The sequence below is a fragment of the Pristis pectinata genome, chromosome 17 (genome assembly GCF_009764475.1).
Source record: "Pristis pectinata isolate sPriPec2 chromosome 17, sPriPec2.1.pri, whole genome shotgun sequence".
Taxonomy (NCBI): Eukaryota; Metazoa; Chordata; class Chondrichthyes; order Rhinopristiformes; family Pristidae; genus Pristis; species Pristis pectinata.
This window is the reverse complement of record NC_067421.1, coordinates 35,498,443-35,519,387: the sequence shown is the minus strand read 5'-3', so window position 1 is coordinate 35,519,387 and position 20,945 is coordinate 35,498,443. Positions and strand designations below refer to the sequence as shown.

At 42.3% G+C, this 20,945-nt stretch overlaps 1 protein-coding gene across 2 annotated transcripts in view; it reads right to left on the bottom strand.

The window, feature by feature from the left end:
* Positions 1–20,193, bottom strand: part of LOC127579662 (seizure 6-like protein) — a 213,451-nt gene extending 193,258 nt beyond the window's left edge. For both annotated transcript variants that reach the window (XM_052032610.1, XM_052032611.1), the window contains exon 1: positions 19,434–20,193. In XM_052032610.1, the coding sequence (XP_051888570.1) occupies positions 19,434–19,563 (130 nt within the window). In that variant the 5' untranslated portion in view covers positions 19,564–20,193. The remainder of the gene's footprint in view (positions 1–19,433) is intronic.
* Between the last annotated feature and the right edge of the window lie 752 nt (positions 20,194–20,945).

Here is a 20,945-nt window from a genome sequence, read left to right as displayed (position 1 = left end):
TTTCGGGAGGTTACCAAGAAGGTTGATGAGGGAAAGGTGGTGGATGTTGTCTACATGGACTTTAGCAAGTCCTTTGACAAAGTCCCGCATGAGGGGTTGGTCCAGAAGGTTAGGTTACTTGGCATTCAGGATGAAGCAGCCAATTGGATTCAACGCTGGCCTAGCGGGAGAAGCCAGAGAGTGGTAGTAGATGGTTGTCTCTCTGACTGGAGGCCTGTGACAAGTGGTGTGCCGCAAGGATTGGTGCTGCGTCCGTTGTTGTTTATCATCTATATTAATGATTTAGATGATAATGTGGTAAACTGGATCAGCAAGTTTGCAAATGACACCAAGATTGGGGGCATAGTGGACAGCGAGGAAGGCTATCAAACCTTGCAGCATGATCTTGACCAGCTAGGAAAATTGGCTGAAAAATGGCAGATGGAATTTAATGCAGACAAGTGTGAGGTGATGCACTTTGGAAGGACAAACCAGGGTAAGACTCACACAGCGAATGGTAGGGCTCTGAGGTGTGCGGTAGAACAAAGGGACCTTGGAATACAGATCCATAGTTCCTTGTAAGTGGCATCACAGGTAGATAGGGTCATAAAGAGAGCTTTTGGCACTTTGACCTTCATAAGTCAGGGCATTGAGTACAGGAGTTGGGATGTTATGTTGAAGTTGTATAAGACATTGGTGAGGCCAAATTTAGAGTATTGTGTGCAGTTCTCGTCACCTACCTACAGGAAAGATATCAATGAGCTTGAAAGAGTGCAGAGAAAATTTACAAGGATGTTGCCGGGACTTGAGGACCTGAGTTATAGGGAAAGGTTGAATAGGTTAGAACTTCATTCCGTGGAGTGCAGGAGAATGAGAGGAGATCTTGCAGAGGTATACAAAATTATGAGGAGTATAGATAGGATGAACGCATGCAGGCTTTTTCCCCAAAGGTTGGGTGAGACTAGAACTAGAGGACATAGGTTTAGGGTGAAAGGTGCAATATTTAAGGGGAATCTGAGGGGGAACTTCTTCACTCAGAGGTTGGTGCGAGTGTGGAATGAGCTGCCAGCAGAAGTGGTAGATGTGGGTTCAATTGTAACATTTAAGAGAGTTTTGGATAGGTACATGGATGGGAGGGGTTTGGAGGGATATGGTCCAGGTGCAGATAGATGGGACAAGGCAGAACATCAGGTCAACATGGACTAGATGAGCCCAAGGGCCCGTTTCTTTTCTGTAATACTCTATGACTCTAAATTTCATCAAGTAGGTTGCAGATCGTTGGAATTCTCTACTTCAGTGCCTGTGGAAGCAGAGATGGGTGGATTTTTGGGCACTCAGAAGATATGGGGATAGTGGTGTTGAAGTAGAAGACCTGCCATGAGCTTACTGAAAGGCAGTGCCTGCACAATGGGCTGAATGACCTACTCTTGCTTCTATTTCTTATGTTACTGTGTTCTATAGCAAATTAATCCATCATTCATTCACTTTAGGCTTGTGAGACTTTGTTGTGCATATTAATTGTCAAACATAGTTGCCTTGATAACAACCATGAAAACACTTCAAGCATAATCAATTGTTAGACACTTTGGGCTGTTTCAAAGTTGTGATGTACAATACAACTTGAAGGCTAACAACCTCAAAGACTAACTCTATTGGATGTACCCTGTCCTGCTGAGAATGAAGTTCAATCACAGCCCAAGAGTGATTTCACTCAATAGTAAAACAGTGCCGAGTGGCTATTTATTTTATGCTGTTAAAATGTAAGTTCTTTCTCTGTTATCTTTTGGAAAGGAGATGCAGAAATTATTTGAAGGGTGAGGTGGGTCTGAGGGGAGGGGTTCAAGTTACGTGAAAGAAATAATTCATCGGGGCGCAGAACTAAAAACAAACATAAACTAATTATCTTGTTGTGTAATTCCTAAATACACTGGGCCAAGTGTGATATATTTTAACAATATCCATTTATCAGTATTCCATCAGAACTTCTAACACCCTAACTCAGGTCTATAACGTGAATGATTTGACGTTTAGTTAAATATTGGGCTACATAGGTAATTTTAAAAAAATCTAAAACCAATGACACCTAGAAACAGTAGTTTAATATGAGTAAGATATCTAACAGTACCTCATCTTAAAATGCTTCCCTTGCAAAGACCTCACTAATACCGTAGTTATCTTAAAGTTCCTGATTCAGGGTAATTCTACTGATTGAAATCTTGGGTTGGTCACATGAATTTTAATTTGGGACATTAGTGTTATACAGCATAGAAACAGGCCCTTCAGCCCAACTCGTCCATGCCGACTGTGTTGCCCTGCGAGCTAGTCCCATCTGCCCGCGTTTGGACGTTAGCCCTCTAAACCTCTCCTATCCACATACTTATCTAGATGGCTCTTAAATGTTGCTAATGTGCCCGCCTTAACCACTATTCCTGGCAGCTCATTCTGAATACGCACCATCCGATGTCCTTTTAAATGTCTCACCTCTGATGTTGACACGTTAAGGAAGGATTAGGTCTGTAACTTTTTATTCCACCTGATGATGACAGGCGAACAGATAAGGAGAAAGGTTACACAGCATCTATGTATATTGCAATCTTTTTCCTTTTGGGGAATTGGAAGGCGGGAGATGCAGCACACTATGAATTTTTACAGTTTCTGCAATACTTCAGGTGATTATCCTATTCTTCTAAGAAATTTATTACTTTGCAATTGGATGAATGTAGTGCTATGTTTTTGTGCACCGCAGGATAAAATTTCAATAAAAAAAAATTGAAAGTGAATGAAAGTCAAAAAGCCACAGATTCTGGAAATCTAAAATAAAAGCCAGAAAAATGCTGGAAATATTCAGCAGGTCAGGCTGCATCTGTGGGAAGTGAAACAGAGTTAACTTTTCAGAAGCAGTGACTAATTTCTGACAACGTTTCTCTTCCCACACATGTGGCCTGACTCGCTGAGTATTTCCAGCATTTTCTGTTCTTGTAATTGAGAGTGAAGGTTTTCTTGTGAGTTGCATGAATCTAACAAGCATCTGAAGGGGTAATGCACAAAGGTTCTTGACACACGTGTTGCAGTACACTCTGCCCCTTCTGTGCTGGTGCAGCTTTCATTTTCCATGGACCACTTATGTGGAAGCAAGTTTTCACAGTGTCTGTGAAGCCAGCTTCAATTAGCCTAAAAGGTGGGGAACCTGAGCAGGTTTAAGTCTAACAGGTGGGTTCCCTTTACTGTAAGTGCCTTTTTGGCTCTTCCTCATACCCAATATCTTCCTAATCACTACCTCAGTATAGCAACAGTATGACCACTTTGACCACTTTGCACTGCAATGTTTTTATTTTGTTCTAATTGTATCCTTTCTTGTATAATTTATGTCTTACTTGTGAATATTGTGTCTTTAACATTATATGGTTGTGATGCTGCTGCAAGTAAGTTTTTCATATGCTATTACAGTGCCAGCGACCAGGGTTCAATTCCCACTGCTGTGCGTAAGGAGTTTGTATGTTCTCCCCGTGTCTGCGTGGGTTTCCTCCTGGTGCTCCGGTTTCCTCCCACATTCCAAAGACGTACGGGTTAGGAAGTTGTGGGCATGCTATGTTGGCACCGGAAGCGTGGTGACACTTACGGGCTGCCCCCAGAACACTTGATGTAAAAGATGCATTTCATTATGTGTTTCAATGTACATGTGACTAATAAAGAAATCTTATCTTATCCTATACATGTATTTCTGTGACATTAAACTCGAATTCGACTTTGACTTTCGTTCCCATTTCCCAATCTCATGACTGGTGTCTAACACAATGATCTGCTCAACTACCCTGACAGCCCTGACCACCAAGCCTCTTCCACGGTAGCCACAGACACTTCTGACTCATGTTTGTACATCCTCAACCAACAATCCTACCACCCACTGATTCCTGGTAGCCAATACTCAACCCAACTAACAACCCAACCAGTGATTGGCCCCAAGCTCACCCTCAACCACCCATAACTGTCATCTGCACTCCAGAGTATCTGTCTCTTGCAACGCCCAAGCCCACATTCTGCTCTCAGCTCAGGCTCGCTCGATTTTCATGGTGAAATATTTAATGGCAGTGTGGATAAAGGAAAGATCACCTCAGCAGCATGCGATGCCTACTGACCACAGACTACTGAGTTTTCCATTCACGGCGCTGTGAGCAAAATGTTCACCAGCTTGCTGTAAACCACCTGATTAACATGAGAGGCATTGACCATTGACCTAAAACATCTACTCTTCTCTCCAGTGATATTCCTTGACATTTTGTGTTTTATGTTTTCTGGGTTTATCTCAAACATATCCAGCATCTGCTATATTTTGCTTACTTCTTGTTTGGATTCTGCTAGGATCGATACCCTAATTGACGATAAATTAGTCGGACACACTCACATGGTGGCAATCCTTTTCCCTCATTCAGACGTGATGTTACTCTGAAGCAGTAAGCAATCTGCTGGAGGAACTCAGTGGGTCTAGCAGCTACTGTTGGGAGGCTAAAGGAATTGTTGATGTTTTGAGCTGGAACTCTCCATCAGGACAGGTTAATCGGCCACAAATTGGTGTGTAGGGGAGTGGTAGAATCTGGGGGGTGGGGAGTTGATGAGAGTGTGGGGAGAAGAGAAAATGGGATTAATGTAGAATTAGTGTAAGAGGTTGGTTAATGCTTGGACCAGACTCGGTGGGCCAAAGGACCTGTTCCTGCACTGTATGTTTCCATGAAGAACACTCATCAGACTGCAGACACTGAGTCTCCATGGATGATTAAAGTAAATGTAATGCATTACATTATATAAACTGCTATTCAATGCAGTATGAATTTCAATGTTATTAAAATGGACCTGGCCCCCGTCTACATTTACGAAATAGAGAAGAAGCCCACTCAGCAATCTATATATCAAATTAAAACAATTTATTTTGCTATAATATTTCAAATATAACAAAAAAATCTGAGGCAGTTCACAGAGGTACTTATTAAATACAATTTAACCATAATTTACCCAAGGAGTTATTCTTAGGTATCAAAAGTATGGTTAATGAGGTGAATTTTAAATCTTAAATCTTAAAAGGAGGAAAGAAAACAAAGGTTTAGACACTGATGATTTACAAGGGGGTAAAAATGAAATAACAATCAGATCAACAGTAAAGAACAGTCCAGAGACACAAGAGATGGCAGATGTTGGAATCTGGAGTGTGTAAAAAAAACAAAAGCAACTCAGTGCCTGTGGAGGGAAATGGACAGTCGACGTTTTAGGTCGAGGCCCTTCATCTGGACCAAAAGACCATAAAATATAGGAGCAGAATGAGGACCTTCAGCCCATTGAGCTCCACCATTCAATCATGTCTGATTTTTTTATAACCACACCTTCGCCCTGTAACCCTTAACCCCCTTACCAATCAAAAACCTATCCATCTCTGCCTTAAATAACACCCAGTGACTTGGCCTCCACAGCCCTCAGTGGCAACGAATTCCACAGATTCACCACCCTCTGGCTGAAGAAATTCCTCCTCATCTCAGTTTTAAAGGGATGTCCCTTTATTCCGAGGCTGTGCCCTCGGATCCTAAATTCCCCTACTAATAGAAACATCCTCTCCACATCCACTCTATCCAGGCCTTTCAGTACTGGACTGAAATTCCAGGAGTGGAATCATAAAATAATCTGACATGCTGTAACTGATGATTCACATCTTAAACACTGTAGAAATGTAATTTCTGTTACTTATAAATTGATTTCTTTAACAAAAAGACAAAACTTATAGGCCCACAACAACCTTGTGATTACTGAGGTGTGAAAATCATAATTAATTCAAGGGGATCTCTGCTCCTTGGCAACAAGTAATCGTTAGGACATCAGGCTACAAAGCAGCCAATCACATTGAAGAATTCAGACAGACAGCAAACCAGGAAGAATAAACACATTTTTTATCCGATATTTTAAATACTTTATAATTTAGGGATTTAAGGCATTTTCCACTCTAATTTCAAGGGCCCCAATATAGGGACTATTGACATTTTAAGGTTTATTTTTATGGATATGTAATTTGGTGGTGGTTATTTTGATCTTATTTGGTTATTTTTATTGCTGAGGCTCTTTGTTTTATAATTTTGTAATGTTTAAACTTGTGTAGTAATTATTGGCTTTATAAAATTTTAGTTTCCCAAAACATCAAATGATGTTAACAATGCTATAACTAACTGAATGATTTGAACCCTGGTCCTGTATCTATGGTGGGTAGCTCTCCACACTAGAATTTTTAAAAATATTTCAATAAAGTTAAAAATACATATTCCAATAACTCTGAAATATTTATCATGGTGCATTGCAATTCAGACACATAAATTATTTCTTTTAGGATTAGAGTCTGCTAAGCAGTAAATATGACATTGTACATTATTTACAGTTTACAGAGCAAAGTGTAACATTTTCACAGTATCTTACAGCAGACTAGTTTGTAAGTAACTGAACTTTCCACCAATTTACTGGTTCTAGAGCTTATGCCGGAAAATACAAGCAAGCAAATCACCATGGAGGAGCAGATAATCACTGACAGCAGTTTTGGGATATCTGTCTACAACTGTGCACGCGCTGTTTCTTGTTAATTTCAAGGTGTAATGACAACAAGCACCGACACAATTGCTGACATGACAGAAGCAAAATCCTGGCCATAATTTTTTGCGCTTGAGCTGTGTAACTGCTTGTGCTTTGATGATGCAATACATTTTCCTTTGGCAACTGTTTAATCCAACTAAGGAAATGGCTGTTCATTCAGTTGCAGCTCTCTGAATTTCAACTGTACCAAAAAAAAGGGTTCCTGAGGGCTTTCTTGAATGCAATTATTCACATGCCAATCATATGTTTGTGACTGAAGATCAGCATACATCTCAACTGGCAGTTGCGTAAAAATGTCACTTCTTTTTAAAGCCTTCAGCATAAGCAGTATTCAAATTTCCTCTGCAGACTTCAACAACAGAATATGCAATGTTCCTATATGACAGATGTGCATAGTTAGTACATATGATCTTTTAGAACTAAGCAATTTCACTTTTTAAATATCTCCATTGTGTTTTGCTTATTTTTTTAACCTTTGCAGTAACCTATGCTGTGTGCATCATTCCCCATCCGTATTACATTGTTTAATAAGTCATTATTGTTTAATAATCCATATTGTTTAATCAGCTACTAGAGGTGAGAAACATGGGTGCTTTGCTTAATGAATTCAGGGTAGGTAAGCTTAAACTTCCCAACTCAAAGGCCTATTGAGATAGTCATTCATAAACCAGGAGTGCAGGGCTAGGAAATTTCTGCAGAACTTCCAAATAGATCCAAAGACAAATTATTAACTTCCTCAAGCAGCTGTTCGATTCTTCCATAAACTATATTCACACTCTGCTTCTGCCTTATCCCTGGGTGGCTCATTCATCACAATTACTTCTGAATGAAAACTCAAGAGACTTCAGATGCTGGAATCTGGAGCAAAAACCAAACTACTGGAGGAACTCTGGTGCAGATGAAGGGTCTCGACCTGTAACGGCGACTGTCCATTTCCTCTGCAGATTCTGCCTGACCTGCTAAGTTCCTCTATCAGTTTGTTTTTTTATCCCTTCTGAATGAAGCAGGGGCAAATTGTTCACCATTCCACCTTCAGCCGGTATCCTCTGCCTCTAGAGTGTGTGGCTATTCGTGTGTGTGCGATAGTGCTCTCCCTCCCTCTTCCCCTCATTGGCTCCTCTCTAAATACTCATCAACAATTATTTTTTCCAGTTCTGTTTATCGATCCACATCTGGAACTTTGACTTGTCCAGAGATTCAGCTCTAATTGTTGAACATTTCCAGCAGTGTTCATTATTGTCCCAAGTAATTTTCCAACTTGTCCCATTGATCAAGTTCCCCAAACCAGGATTCTTTACTGCTTTCTGCCCCATGTCTGCATATTGTTTCACCAATCACGATGCCTTTACAGACATAATACAAACTCATAAAACAAGTGATATGCATATATAAATCTTACTTCTCTCAGGACAGCAGCAAGCTCTTTACAACCAATCAAATACCTTTGAAATGAAATCATTGTTTTAGCACAGGAAGCAGTGCAGAAGATTTACACACAGTAAGCTCCCACAAAGGGCATTATCCAAAGGTTGGAACTGGTGATGATCATTGACATTTGCTCAATTTCAATTCCACTAACAACTCTTTAGCAAATAAAGCAGCCCATGCTTTCATGCAACAAAAGCTAGACCACATTCAGGCAAGGGCTGATGTGACAAGTAATATTTGTGGTCTAAAACTGCCAGGCAATGACTTACTTCACCAAGAAAGCGTTGAACCTCCTACCTTGATCTCTCATGGCAAAACTACCACTATGTCCCCCTCCAGATGACCATTGACCTGAAACTCAGTTGGACAGCCACATACAACCTGTGGCTACGGGAACAGATCAGAGACTGGGAACCTGTGTTGACCAACTTACCTCTTGACACTCCAAAGTCTTTCCACCATCTATAATGCACAAATCAGATGTATTATTAAATATTCCAGTTGTTTGGATGGCTGCTGCTCTCAAGAAGCTGAACGCCATCCAGGTCAAAGCAACCCATTTGATTAGCACCCTGTACACCACCCTAAATATTTACTTTTTTGACCACCAGCTTGGTTGCTGAATTTACCAAGAACGATATGCATTCCTGAGTTGTTTTTTGTAGCCTGTTTTGTATTCTTATTGATCATTTGCCTTCCCTGATCTCATTACATTACAGCTGCTCAAACTATTTATTTTAAATTTTGGCTTGGCGGAATTCAATTTTTATGTTTTATTAATTTCAACAGATAATATCTATGTTTATTTTTAGGCATGTATTACAATTTTTATTGATTTCAATTTTCAAGCTTGCACAAAATTGGGGGTTTCAACAACAAGACTAATATTCTCAGGATTTAATCGGTGGAAAACACAACTGTGTACCGTGATCATTTTCAGCTGCAATTCCAATGTCCACACCTGACTGAATAAATGATTGACAATTCTATCCTGAAACAGAGGGGTAAAGACCTGCATCACTCATTGCCATTCACACGCATTAATGAATTCTGATTCACAAAACCTGAAAATTCTTTTCATTGTGCAAACTCCACACAGACAGTGCCAGAGGTCAGGATTGAACCTGGGTCTCTGGAGCTGTGAGGCAGTAGCACTAGGAATTGCACCACTGGGCTGCCTTATTAGAATAGCAGGGTGGACCAGGCACTAGATAAGAGGTAAATCAAGATCACATGGACTGGAACATGTTGGATAAAGGTATTCATAATTTTGGAGTATTGTGCACAGTTCTGGTCACCTAGCTATGGAAAGGATGTAATTAAGCTGGAAAGGGTGCAGAACCAGTTCAAACAATTGGATAGGATTGGGCTGTTTTCCCTGGAGCGTAGGTGGCTGAGGGGGTGACATTTTAAAATCTTGAGGGGTGAAGGTATGGTGAAGGAGATATTTATCAATGTTTACTGATAAATAAACCACACCAAACCTAACTGAGTGTCATTTGTTAAATATCGAGTTCAAGTTATACAGCACAGAAACAGGCCCTTTGGCCCAACTTATCCACGCCGACCAAGTTGCCTACCTGAGCTAGTCCCATTTGCCTGCACTTGGCCCATATCCCTCTAAACCTTTCTGATCCATGTACTTATCTAAACATCTTTTAAACATTGTGGGAGAAATGTGAAAGACAATTGATAATATTCTCGATTTTCTTCAGGAGTGGAGCTAGAACGTTAACTTTTGTTCTGCTGATAGCCAAGGAGCTCCCCATGTATGGTAATGTCCTGGGTCTTGTCCGCCACACAGGATGCTGCAATCTAATTATACTTTGTTCCTCAAAAGTGCTAGACTAAGGCTGAAACCATGGTTACTCACTTCTGCCATTTATTTCTGCTATTCACTTCTGCTATTTGTGCTTGGATGCTTGTAGTCACGTACTCTTGTAATATAAATAAAGGTTGTAATCTCTTAGTTGGGCAGAGCTGTGGAACTCCGCCTTTAGGGGTCTGAGCTCTCCGTGATATCATGCTACAATAAAGATTACTGAAGCAGATGCCTGCCGAGTCCGTGTGATACTTTTCCGCAACAAACATTGTAGTAGTACCCACCTCTACCACTTCCTCTGGCAGCTCGTTCCATACACCCTCCACCCTCTGCGTGAAAAACTTACTTCTAGAGTCCCCTTTAAATCTTTCCCCTCTCACCTCAAACCCATGTCCTCTAGTTCTAGATACCCCTACCCTCGGAAAAAGACTGCAACCATCCACCTTATCTATGCCCTCAAGATTTACATATCTCCACAAGGTCACCCTTAGCCTCCTATGCTCCAGGAAAAAAGCCCAATCCTATCCAGTCTCTCCTTATAACTCAAGCCTCCAGTCCCAGCAACATCCCTGTGAACGTTTTCTGCACCCTTTCCAGCTTAATGACATCGTTTCCATAGCTAGGTGACCAGAACTGCACACAATACTCCCAGATTATGAATACCTCTATCCAATATGTTCCAATCCATGTGATCTTGATTTACCCCTCACCTACTATTTGGTTCAGACTGCTGTTCTAGTTAGGTAGCACAGTGGTGCAGCATTTAGTTCTGCTGCCTCATAGCTCCAGTGATAAGATATTTATTTATTAGTCACATGTACATTGATACACACAGTGAAATGTGTCTTTTTGCATTACTGCGAATGTGCTGGGGGCAGCCCGCAAGTGTTGCCACTCTTCCGGTGCCAACATAGCATCCCCACAGCTCCTAACCTGTATGTCTTTAGAATGTGGGAGGAAACCGGAGCACCCAGAGCTGTCTGTGTGGAGTTTGCACGTTCTCCCGGTGAACATGTAGGCTTCCTCCAGGTGCTCCATTTCCTACCCACATCCTAAAGACGTGCTTGTAGGTTAATTGGCTGCTGTAAATTACCCCAAGTGCACGTGGGTAACAGGAAAATCAGGGTGGAGTCAACAGCCATGTGAGTGAGAATAGATTAGAGGGAAATAAGTGAGGGAAAGGACGGATGGGAATGCTCTCAGAGCCAGCTTAGACGAGATGGCCCAACTGGTCATCATCTTTGCCATAAGAAAATATAATATGATTTAAAAATAACAGATTTTCTTATCATTTCAAATCATTTCCACACACTGGAAAGAAAGGACAAAGAGCATGAATTTCTATTGTACCTTTAGTGACGTCAGGTAATTCCAGAATGGATAAGAGCCAATGAGATACCCTCTGAAATGTTGCCTCTGCTGCAATGTTGCCAGCCAATGTGCAAATAGATAGATCCCACGACATTTCAACAACTTGTCGGGTAAGAGATAAATGTAGGCCAGATTACAGGAACGTGTCACCAACTCTGGCACCCACTGCATCCTCTGACCTGCATCTCCCACCTCAAGAGTGACTGCTACTTGTGCCCAAAGAGCTCTATTCACAACAGCCCCTTTACACCTTCTGGTTTAATCAGTTTTCAGTTGCTTCAGATTTTCATCTCCCATCCCAATGATTTCTTACCTTGGGGTCAAATCACTTATGTGGCCCTGGAGAATACAAAGTAAGTCTCTCCAGCAATAGGATATAGCCATATTTAATAACCAGGTCCTCCCTCACATAAATCTGCACTGAGTTCCTCTCAACAAACCTTCAATAGGTTTATTAGACCCTCTTTCACCGATGTGATCCAAATAAGTGTTCCTTATGTAGAGGCAGGAGTGTAAGGAACAAAATAACTGAACTGCAGCCGTAAAATCTATTTCCAAGAATCGTAGAAAAGTTACCACAGAGGTCATGGTGCCCGCAATGTGGAAGGGGTCTGGAACTCACTGCCTGAAAAGGTGGAACACTCATCATGTTTAAACAGTATTTGGATGTGTACTGGAAGGACCAGGACCTGCAGGACTACAGATGTAGTGCTGGGATGATGCTAACTCGTGTTTTTTTGACTTCATGGCATCATACAGCACAGAATAGGTTCTATTGCCCATCATATCCACACTAACAATAAAGTACCCATCTATAATAATCCCATTTACCAGCACTTGTTCTGTAGTCTTTATGCCTTGGTGATTCAATTATTTCTGAAATGTAAGAGCATCTGTCTCCACCACACATGGCAGTGCATTACAGATTCCAACCACTCTAGAGCACAGAACATCGAACACTACAACACAGTACAGGTCCTTCGGCCCGCAATGTCGTGCCGACATTTTATTCTGCTCTAAGATCTATCTAACCCTTCCCTCCCACATAGCTCCCCATTTCTCTGTCATTCATGTGTCTATCTAAGAGTCTCTTAAATGTCCCTAATGTATCTGCCCCCACAACCTCTACCGGCAATGCCTTCCATGCACCCACCACTCTCTGTGTAAAAAACTTACCCCTGACATCCCCCTTATACCTTCCTCCAATCACCTTAAAATTATGTCCCCTCGTATTAGCCATTGTCGCCCTGGGAAAAAGTCTCTGACTGTCTACCTGATCTATTCCTCCTATCATCTTGTACACACCTCTTACCTTAAACCTAAGGCCTCTTACTTTAAACATCTCTGTAATGGGGAAAGATTTCTTACAACCTACTCTATCTATACCTTCATGACTTTATTTACCTCTTCCAGGTTCTCAGCCTTCTGCACTCGAAGGAAAACAAACCCAATCTATCCAGTCACCCTTCATACCTGAAACACTCCATCCCAGGCAACATCCTGATGAACCTCTTCTGCACTGTCTCTAGTGCAATCACATCCTGGCAATAGCCAGGACCTCCCGGTGGCCACCAACTTCAACTCCACATCTCACTCCCACACTGACATGTCTGTCCACGACCTCCTCTACTGCCACGTTGAGGCCAGATGCAGGTTGGAGGAACAACACCTCATATTGGGAGTCTCCAACGTGATGGCCTCAACATCGATTTCTCTAACTTCTGGTAACCCCGCCCCTTCTTTTTCCTCCCCCCCCCCCACTCCTTTGCCTTCCCTTATTCCTGTGGCTCCCTTCCCCCCCCCTGATGAGCTGCCAATCTCCTCTCCTTCTGTCCGCCATCCTTTATTCAGTGGTCTACTGCCCTCTCCTACCGGATTCCTTCTTCTTCATCCCTTTGCCTCTTCTACCTGTCACCTCTCAGCTTATTACATCTTCTCCCTCTCCCCACCCACTACCTTCCCCCTCTCACCTGGACTTGCCTATGACCTGCCTGCGTGTGCTCCTCCCCCTCCCCTCACCTTCTTATTCCAGCTTCTGCCCTCTTCCTTTCCAGTCCTGATGAAGGGTCTTGGCCCAAAACGTCGACTGTTTATTTCCCTCCGTGGATGCTGCCTGACCTGCTGAGTTCCTCCAGCATTTTTTGTGTATTGTTCCAGATTCCAGCGTGCCCAGAATTTCTTGTGACATCCTTGTTGTGTGGTGACCAGGACTGTTCTCAGTCCTCCAACTGTGACCTAACCAAAGCTATTACAGTGCCAGCAACCCAGGTTCAATTCTGGCCGCTGTCTGTAACGAGTTTGTACGTTCTCCTCATGTTTGCGTGGGTTTCCTCCGGGTGCTCCGGTTTCCTCCCAAATTCCAAAGACGTACGGGTTAGGAAGTTGTGGGCGTGCTATGTTGGCGCCGGAAGCGTGGCGACACTTGCGGGCTGCCCCCAGAATGCTCTAGGCAAAAAGATGCGTTTCACTGTGTGTTTCGATGTACATGTGACTAATAAAGAGATCTTGTTATAACCTTGCTGCTCTTATGTTCTAAGCCTTGGCTAATGAAGACAAATATCATGCGTATCTTCATCACCTTGCTACCTTCAGGGACTCTTGGAATGTACACATAGGTGTCTCTGTTCCTCAGTGCTCCCAGGACCCTCCTATTCATTGCATATGTCCTACTCTTACTAGTCCCCCCCAAAGTGCATAGCCTCACATTTATCAGGATTAAATTCCATCTGTCATTCCTTTGCCCATCAATGTCATTCTGTGACCTAGGACTATCCTCACTGTCAACATTTCCACCTATTTTCATGTCTTTCATGTGCAATCACATCGTTTCTGCAATGATGCTGACCAGAACGGTATGTGGTTTTCACCCCACATACTTGAGGGGTATTATTTAGTAGACATTACTGAAATGTGGCTGCAAGAACATCGTGATTGAAAACTAAATATACCATGCTCCAGGGTCTTCAGGAAACACAGGGAAAATGGCAGAAGGTGGAGGAGTGGCCTTTAGTAATTGATTAATGATGAGCGGCACGGTAACGTAGCGGTTAGCGCGACGCTATTACAGCGCCAGCGATCCGGGTTCGATTCCCGTCGCTGTCTGTAAGGAGTTTGTACGTTCTCCCCGTGGCTGCGTGGGTTTCCTCCGGGTGCTCCGGTTTCCTCCCACATTGCAAAGACGTACGGGTAGGTTAATTTGGGTTTAAAATGGGCGGCGCGGACTCGTTGGGCCGGAAGGGCCTGTTACCATGCTGTAAATAAAATTCTAAAATTCTAATTGTAATAATGAGAGGTGAGCAGGCAGTAAAGACTTCATAGAGAGAAACTGGAAAAAGAATTAAAAGACTGGTGGAAATTTTGTTTTGGCCCCCTGGTAGATGTTGCATGCTATGACTGAATACATAAATGCAGAAATTAGACAAGCAGATAATAAATGAACTTTGGCTTTGATGGGGATTTTAACTTCTGTTAAGACTGGGATAATAGCATCTCAAAATTAGTGAATTGGAGGGAATTCAGAGTAGTTTTCTCCATCAATGTATCTTAGAACTAGCTAGGGAGAAGGGCTTATTTGATTTAGTAATAAGTAATGAGTCAGATTTAATTAGCAGCCTAATGCTGTGTGAACGTTTGCCTAATAATGATTATGATATGATCCAGTTCAACTAGTGTTCAAAAGTGGTTTGGGTTCCAGGTTTGGGTTCAGCTAACTGCTGTGCTATCAGTGGGACTGACCATGGTAAACTGGCAAATTCTGCTATTCAGGAAGACCTCGAGCACTATGAGGTGTTGAATAAAGAATTTAATGTGATACAGAATCATTTCACCCCTCAGGGGAAATAGCTCCACATGACAAAAATATCTATGGATGACGAAAGTGGAATGGGCAAAATAAACTTGAAAGAAAATGGGTAAATAAAAGCAAAAATCTAACACAAATCCTAGCAAAGAGATACAAAGGACGGTGAAGCAGGCAGAGATACAGAAAGGTAGAATGATAGAGCTTTCAGGAGTTATTAAAATCAATACAAAAACACTTTACATTACATGAAGGAAAAGCAGGTGGTCAAGAGCAATGTGTTTCAGCAAGTTATCAGGAAGCAAAATGGAATGTTGGCTTTTATTTCTAGAGGGGAGGAATATAGAAGAAGGGAAGTCATGCTACAAGTGAGAGCACACCTGAGTATAACATATAGTTTTGGTGTCCTTACTTAAAGAGGAATTATGCTTGCATTGGAAGCAGGTCAAAAAAAAAGGCTCACAAAGTTTATCCTTGGGATGAAGGGATTACGGTATGAAGAAATGTTGTGCAGCTTGGACCTACTCTCATGGGAAAATTTAGTAAAATGAGTGGTGACCTTACTGATACCAATTAGATTCTGAATGCGCTTGGCAGGGTAGATGCTCAGAGAATGTTTCCCCTCTTGAGGAATATAGAACATAGTTTCAGAGTAAGTGGTCATCCATTTAAGACGAAGCTGAGGAGGGTTTTTTTTTCTCTCAAAGAGTAGTTGGGTTTTGGAATTCCTTACACAGAGAACTGTGCATGCTATGCCATTGAATATAGTCAGGACTGAGACATAACAATATTTAGACCACAAAGAGTCGAGGGTTATGGGAATCAGGCAGAGAACTGGAGCTGAGATCAAGACCAATCAACCTTGATCTTATTGAACGGTGGAGCAGGTTTGAGGGACCACATGGCTTATGCCCTTGTGTTCTTGCGTTCTAATCTGAGAAGAAAAGGGTATGATTCTAATTTAAATATAACTAGACAATGAGGTGTGAAAAAACATTTTCCTTTACCTCCTTCAGCTTCTCCGAAAACATTCCTTCTGAAATTTTGATTTATTTTTAATTACATCCTCTGACTCCATTGGAAATGCAATCAATGTCCTGGAATAATTGTTGATAGTTATCTCAGTGAATGAAGGAAATAATTTATTTGGTTTAGTTGTTGATTTTTGGTTAAAATCAACAACTAAACCAAATTATCTCATCACTCTTTTCAACTATTTAGTTGGCAGAATTATTTATATAAGAGATTGATGCTTTCTTGAATATGCCCTGATTTTCTAGCCTCACTTTCAAATTTAGCTCTCCTTGTCTGTTTCTTAGCCTCCTTTGCCTTATTTTTATTTTTACCTCTACCCTATAGTTTTGTGCATCTCTATCTCCCTTCTTTCTTGCTATACCCCCTCTCCTCCATCCAAACATCAGTTATCAATTTGCATTCTACTGCTCAGTTGTACAAATACTGCAGCCCCGATTTGCTACCCCTATTTTACAAAGCTTTATTTAATTAAACAAAAACAATTTTGCAGCATTGTTTCAATGACATGTTGGCCTTTAATTCTCGACATAAACACGCAAGGGAACAAACAACATTGTGACGTTAATGTCCCTTTATTTGCAAAGTGACTCATTTTAATCAAATGCAACAGAAAAATCAAGAACGTGGGTTTAAAAGCAACAGCAGGAAATTACAAGCCTATCCAAAGGTTGCCTCTATACAAATGGAGTCATGTTGTGACAAGTGTAATCATGATTTCAATTCTTAGAGGTTGATAGCGATTTTACATCATAGGTTATTTGTAATAAACACCTTGTTGCGTCATCTTATCTTGTTGTGTATCAATGGCAATCAATGCTTGGTTCTCCCCGGAGGCAGTGGGAGTTCCCCATAATCAGGAATGATGCTGCCCATTTGGATTGTCCCCAGAATTATTAGGGGGAAACACTGTTATTACATCCCTGGTCTTCGAGTGACGAACATATGCCCGACAGTTGCAAAATAGCTCCCCCAAAGGCTTAGTGGAAAATTGCAGTATCTTGTGCAATCCTGAGTCACAAGGTCTTAGATTAGATTTTTGTTCTGTACTCACCCTGAGTGGAACTAACAGCTGCTTCTCCCCCGAGGCGCGGGGTTGTAGGTGGGGTGAGGGGTTTAAATCAGTATCTAGTGTCTCCACAGGCCATGGTTATCCACTAATCCTTTCTTCAATGTCTGGAGACCAGGTGAAGACAGAACTGGCGTCAGCTCTGACCATCATAAAATAGCCGGCCCAAACTCAATGGCTCAACATACCTCTTTGGCGGAATACCCGGGGACACTATACTCCCCTCAAGAGACAACGTGTTCAGTGTTGGCGGGAGCGGTAGTGGAGATACTGCAAAATAATACATTACCTATTTTATTCACGGTATTTCTTAACAAGGCAGGAGATGGTCCATTCACGCAGCGTGAATGAACACTATAAAAGGGGGCGGATTGATACGAGGTAGTCATTGGAAAAATAACACATCTGAAGAATAGGCTGAGTCGGAGGCTCTGGTCTAATCGCATGATTGATATTGCGTACATTTCTGGCCTCACTTGGCATTGTGGCACTCGAACCGCTGTTCACCGCTCTCAATCACAATTTATAACTGGGTACACTTACGCGAGGCATGTAAATATGCTATGTGGCATGTGGTACAAGGTCCTTATAACAGCAGTATCGTTACAGAAATAAAAAGAATTAGGGAGGTGTGTCTACCACAATATTGCACTGCGTGTAGCACATAACAGGGAACGCTTCGCTGGTTTTCTTTGCCAGTCCCACTCTGCAGGACCTCGGAGCTGTCCACGCTTCTGGGTCTGAAACTGAGTCGCAAACTCGGTCGCTGTCCATGGTACTCAATGACTGGCACAAATTCATCAAATTCAAAATCCAGAACAACCAGTTATTTGTTCATCCCAAAAGTAAAGATCCTTTTATGACTAATTGCATGTCTCATATGAACGCTGGAATTAATACACTGTGAAATATAAAATTAAAATAGAACGCCCGAGCCACTCTTTGGCAACTATCCAAATGGTTAGACGGAAGCAATCTGTTTCAGAAAGCAAATCTGGGCCATTACAAGTCACCACAGAATGGACTACTATAGTGCCCTGTGCTGTAATGACAAGCATACACGAAGTACTGGCACTGACCATAGACTAAAGTGGGTGCATTATAACTCTTACTGCAACCCATGGCCGGCGTCCTTGGGTTGTTCTACCTCAGGGTAAACTTTATTGCTTTTGTCGCAAAGTAGTTTGCTTTGATGATCCTGCAGTTTTGAGACAGTATAATGGATGTTACGCCATCACCTTATACATTCCTTGTTGGGCAACTGACAGAATCGAGGAAGCAACAAGAAGTTGGTCAACAATCAAAACATTTTTCTTCAGGCGGGGAATAACCTGCGCTCTGCACACATACCCCCCTGTACTGAAACCGCCGTCCATTGCCATTGGAAGATTAACCAAATTGCACACACATGCAGCAAACTACGCGAGGTAACTCTACTTTTAAGACATTATAAGACTTAGAAACAAAGTATCCAGACTCTCCTGATTAAACGGAGACCGGAATATCTCCAGACCCTGTACCTAGCAGTGGTTGTGAAAATCCGTTGCAGGGGCCATTAATTGGATGCTAGGGGAATCTTCAGAGCAAACAGGGAACTATTCTGCCCCAAATCGGTGTCATGATAACAACCAAACAATAGCTCCATTCTCAATCACTGAGGCAGTGTAACGTGTATTCATAGGGCAGTAGACAAAGCTTTCATTTGAAGGTCGTTAAATTTCTTCCGGTTTCGGCAGGCCGATGCTACCTGGTAAATATTATTTGTATTTGATAACAAAGGTAATTACACCGCAAAGACACCTTCCTGAGAGATCGGTTTTTATTGCGAGAGAGTCACGGAATCAATGTGCCAGACTCTGAGGAGGTCTTGCAAGAGGTAGTAAGCATTATCGCGGTCAACGAGTAGGAGCGATAAGTGGGCCGATCCCTCTTTATCTTTTTGGTGTCTTATGACTTTTAAGTGAAACGCAAGAATTCTGAGGAAAGATGAAAGGGAGACGGAGCTGTGAGAGGCGGTGGGTGAGGAGGGGGGGGGGAGGAGTTACGAAGAACAAGTATAACATAATGGAAAGAAAACAGAGCTCAGGAACAATTGACGGCAGCCTGACAAGGTTAAAACGAATTGAAAAACGGTGAACAAATAACGGGCGGGGAAAGGGGTATAAGTGACACTGTACAAATACGTGCAGAGATTAAGACCAAAAGGGAAACAGACACAAAGACAGGTTAGCCAAAGTAGAAAATGACTTTAGGTGGGAAATCTCTAGACTCCAACACACGAGAAGCAGAAGATTTAAAAATGATTTGAGCCTTACCTTGCACCTGGGCTTGGGTCCCTAACAGTAAGAGTACAAGAAACACCCATAGGGCGCCGGAGTAGCCCGCTCCTAAAGACACCATCCTCGGCTCGCTAGTTCCACCGGATCCCTTGGATTTGTTATACATTTAGAAAGATTTCTCTTCAGCTTCCTTCCTGTGGTAGTTTCTCCCGAAATTGCAGTAGCGATCAGCGACTGCAGCCTCTCTCTTTCTCTCTTTCTCTCTTTCTCTCTCTCTCTCCTCCCCCTTCTCACTCGCAGTCTGGGTGGGAGTCCTTGTTTAGGAACCAGCCAGAGATCTAAACCACTTTTCGCATCTCTGGGAATCGATTCTTTGCGTCACGGCTTCGGGGCTGTCAGCTGGAAACTGGGCAGAGCGGAGGCAGGCTGCGGCTTGGGAGTAATCTCTGACTATCTAATACCGCTTGCCCGCTCGCCTTTTCCCAGCTCACGTTAAGTCTTTCCCTCTCTCTGCCTGCGGCTAATTGCGAACGTGCTTTTCCTGTAAATGGAGACAGCTTGGACCTCGCTTTGTTTTGTTACAGTTCAAGCATTTCGGACAACGCCAGTCCCCTTTCGTCCCGGCGCTGCTCTACGCTGGACCGCAGGGTAAAGAGAAATGAATCGTGCAATTAGTCAGTCTGTCCATTTCACTTTTCGGAGGAACGCGGATTGCGTGTTAAGTGTTGAACGAACAATATGCCAATTAATTCAGGAAGTATCTGTATCTCTTTCACAAGAAGTGGTAAAATGCAGATTCCAGCCCCCACCACACACACACACACACACACACACACACACACACACACACACACACACACACACACACACAATTTCTTTGCAAATACCCCACACTATGCCTATTTTTACGTGCTATCTGCAGGTAATCTCACTATGTGGGACAGTGTAGTTTGAACTCCAAAAATAGTTGGCGCCGCAATCTTTTTTTGTTATTCCACGGAGAGATTTCCCCTTTGAATATATTTTTTTCACAATTAGAACTGGGCTTGGTATGCTAGCAGTTGACAAATCTGGGCTGACAGTTAGCCTGTGTGCGTACGATAGATGTCACTGCATCTGATAAGTATTTCTCCAACTCGAGATCGTGGGGAAGCCAAGCATGTGTGAGGTGTCAAACGCCTTAGGTCGGAATCAAACAGAATTCATAATTTTATTCCTCTACTCGGACGAAGTTTTGATTTATTCTCCACAAGCTCCTCACACTTCACCGTCAGCCCTGGTTCTCTCCAGCTCAAGATATGGTCTTCTTCCCTGGCTATTTACATTTCTCTCAAGACTTAGCCTTACTCTTCCGTATCAGCTAACAATGTAAGGAATCACTCACTGGACCATTTGGAGGCCGCGAAAATTCAGATTCTTTAATACATAACATCACCCAATCCTTCCATAAAATAAAACAGACAAAACCCTATAATGTACACATAATGGAATTTTGGGAATGTTAGAAGGCCAACGATAGTCCAACTCCAGAAAGGAGCCTCCAAATAT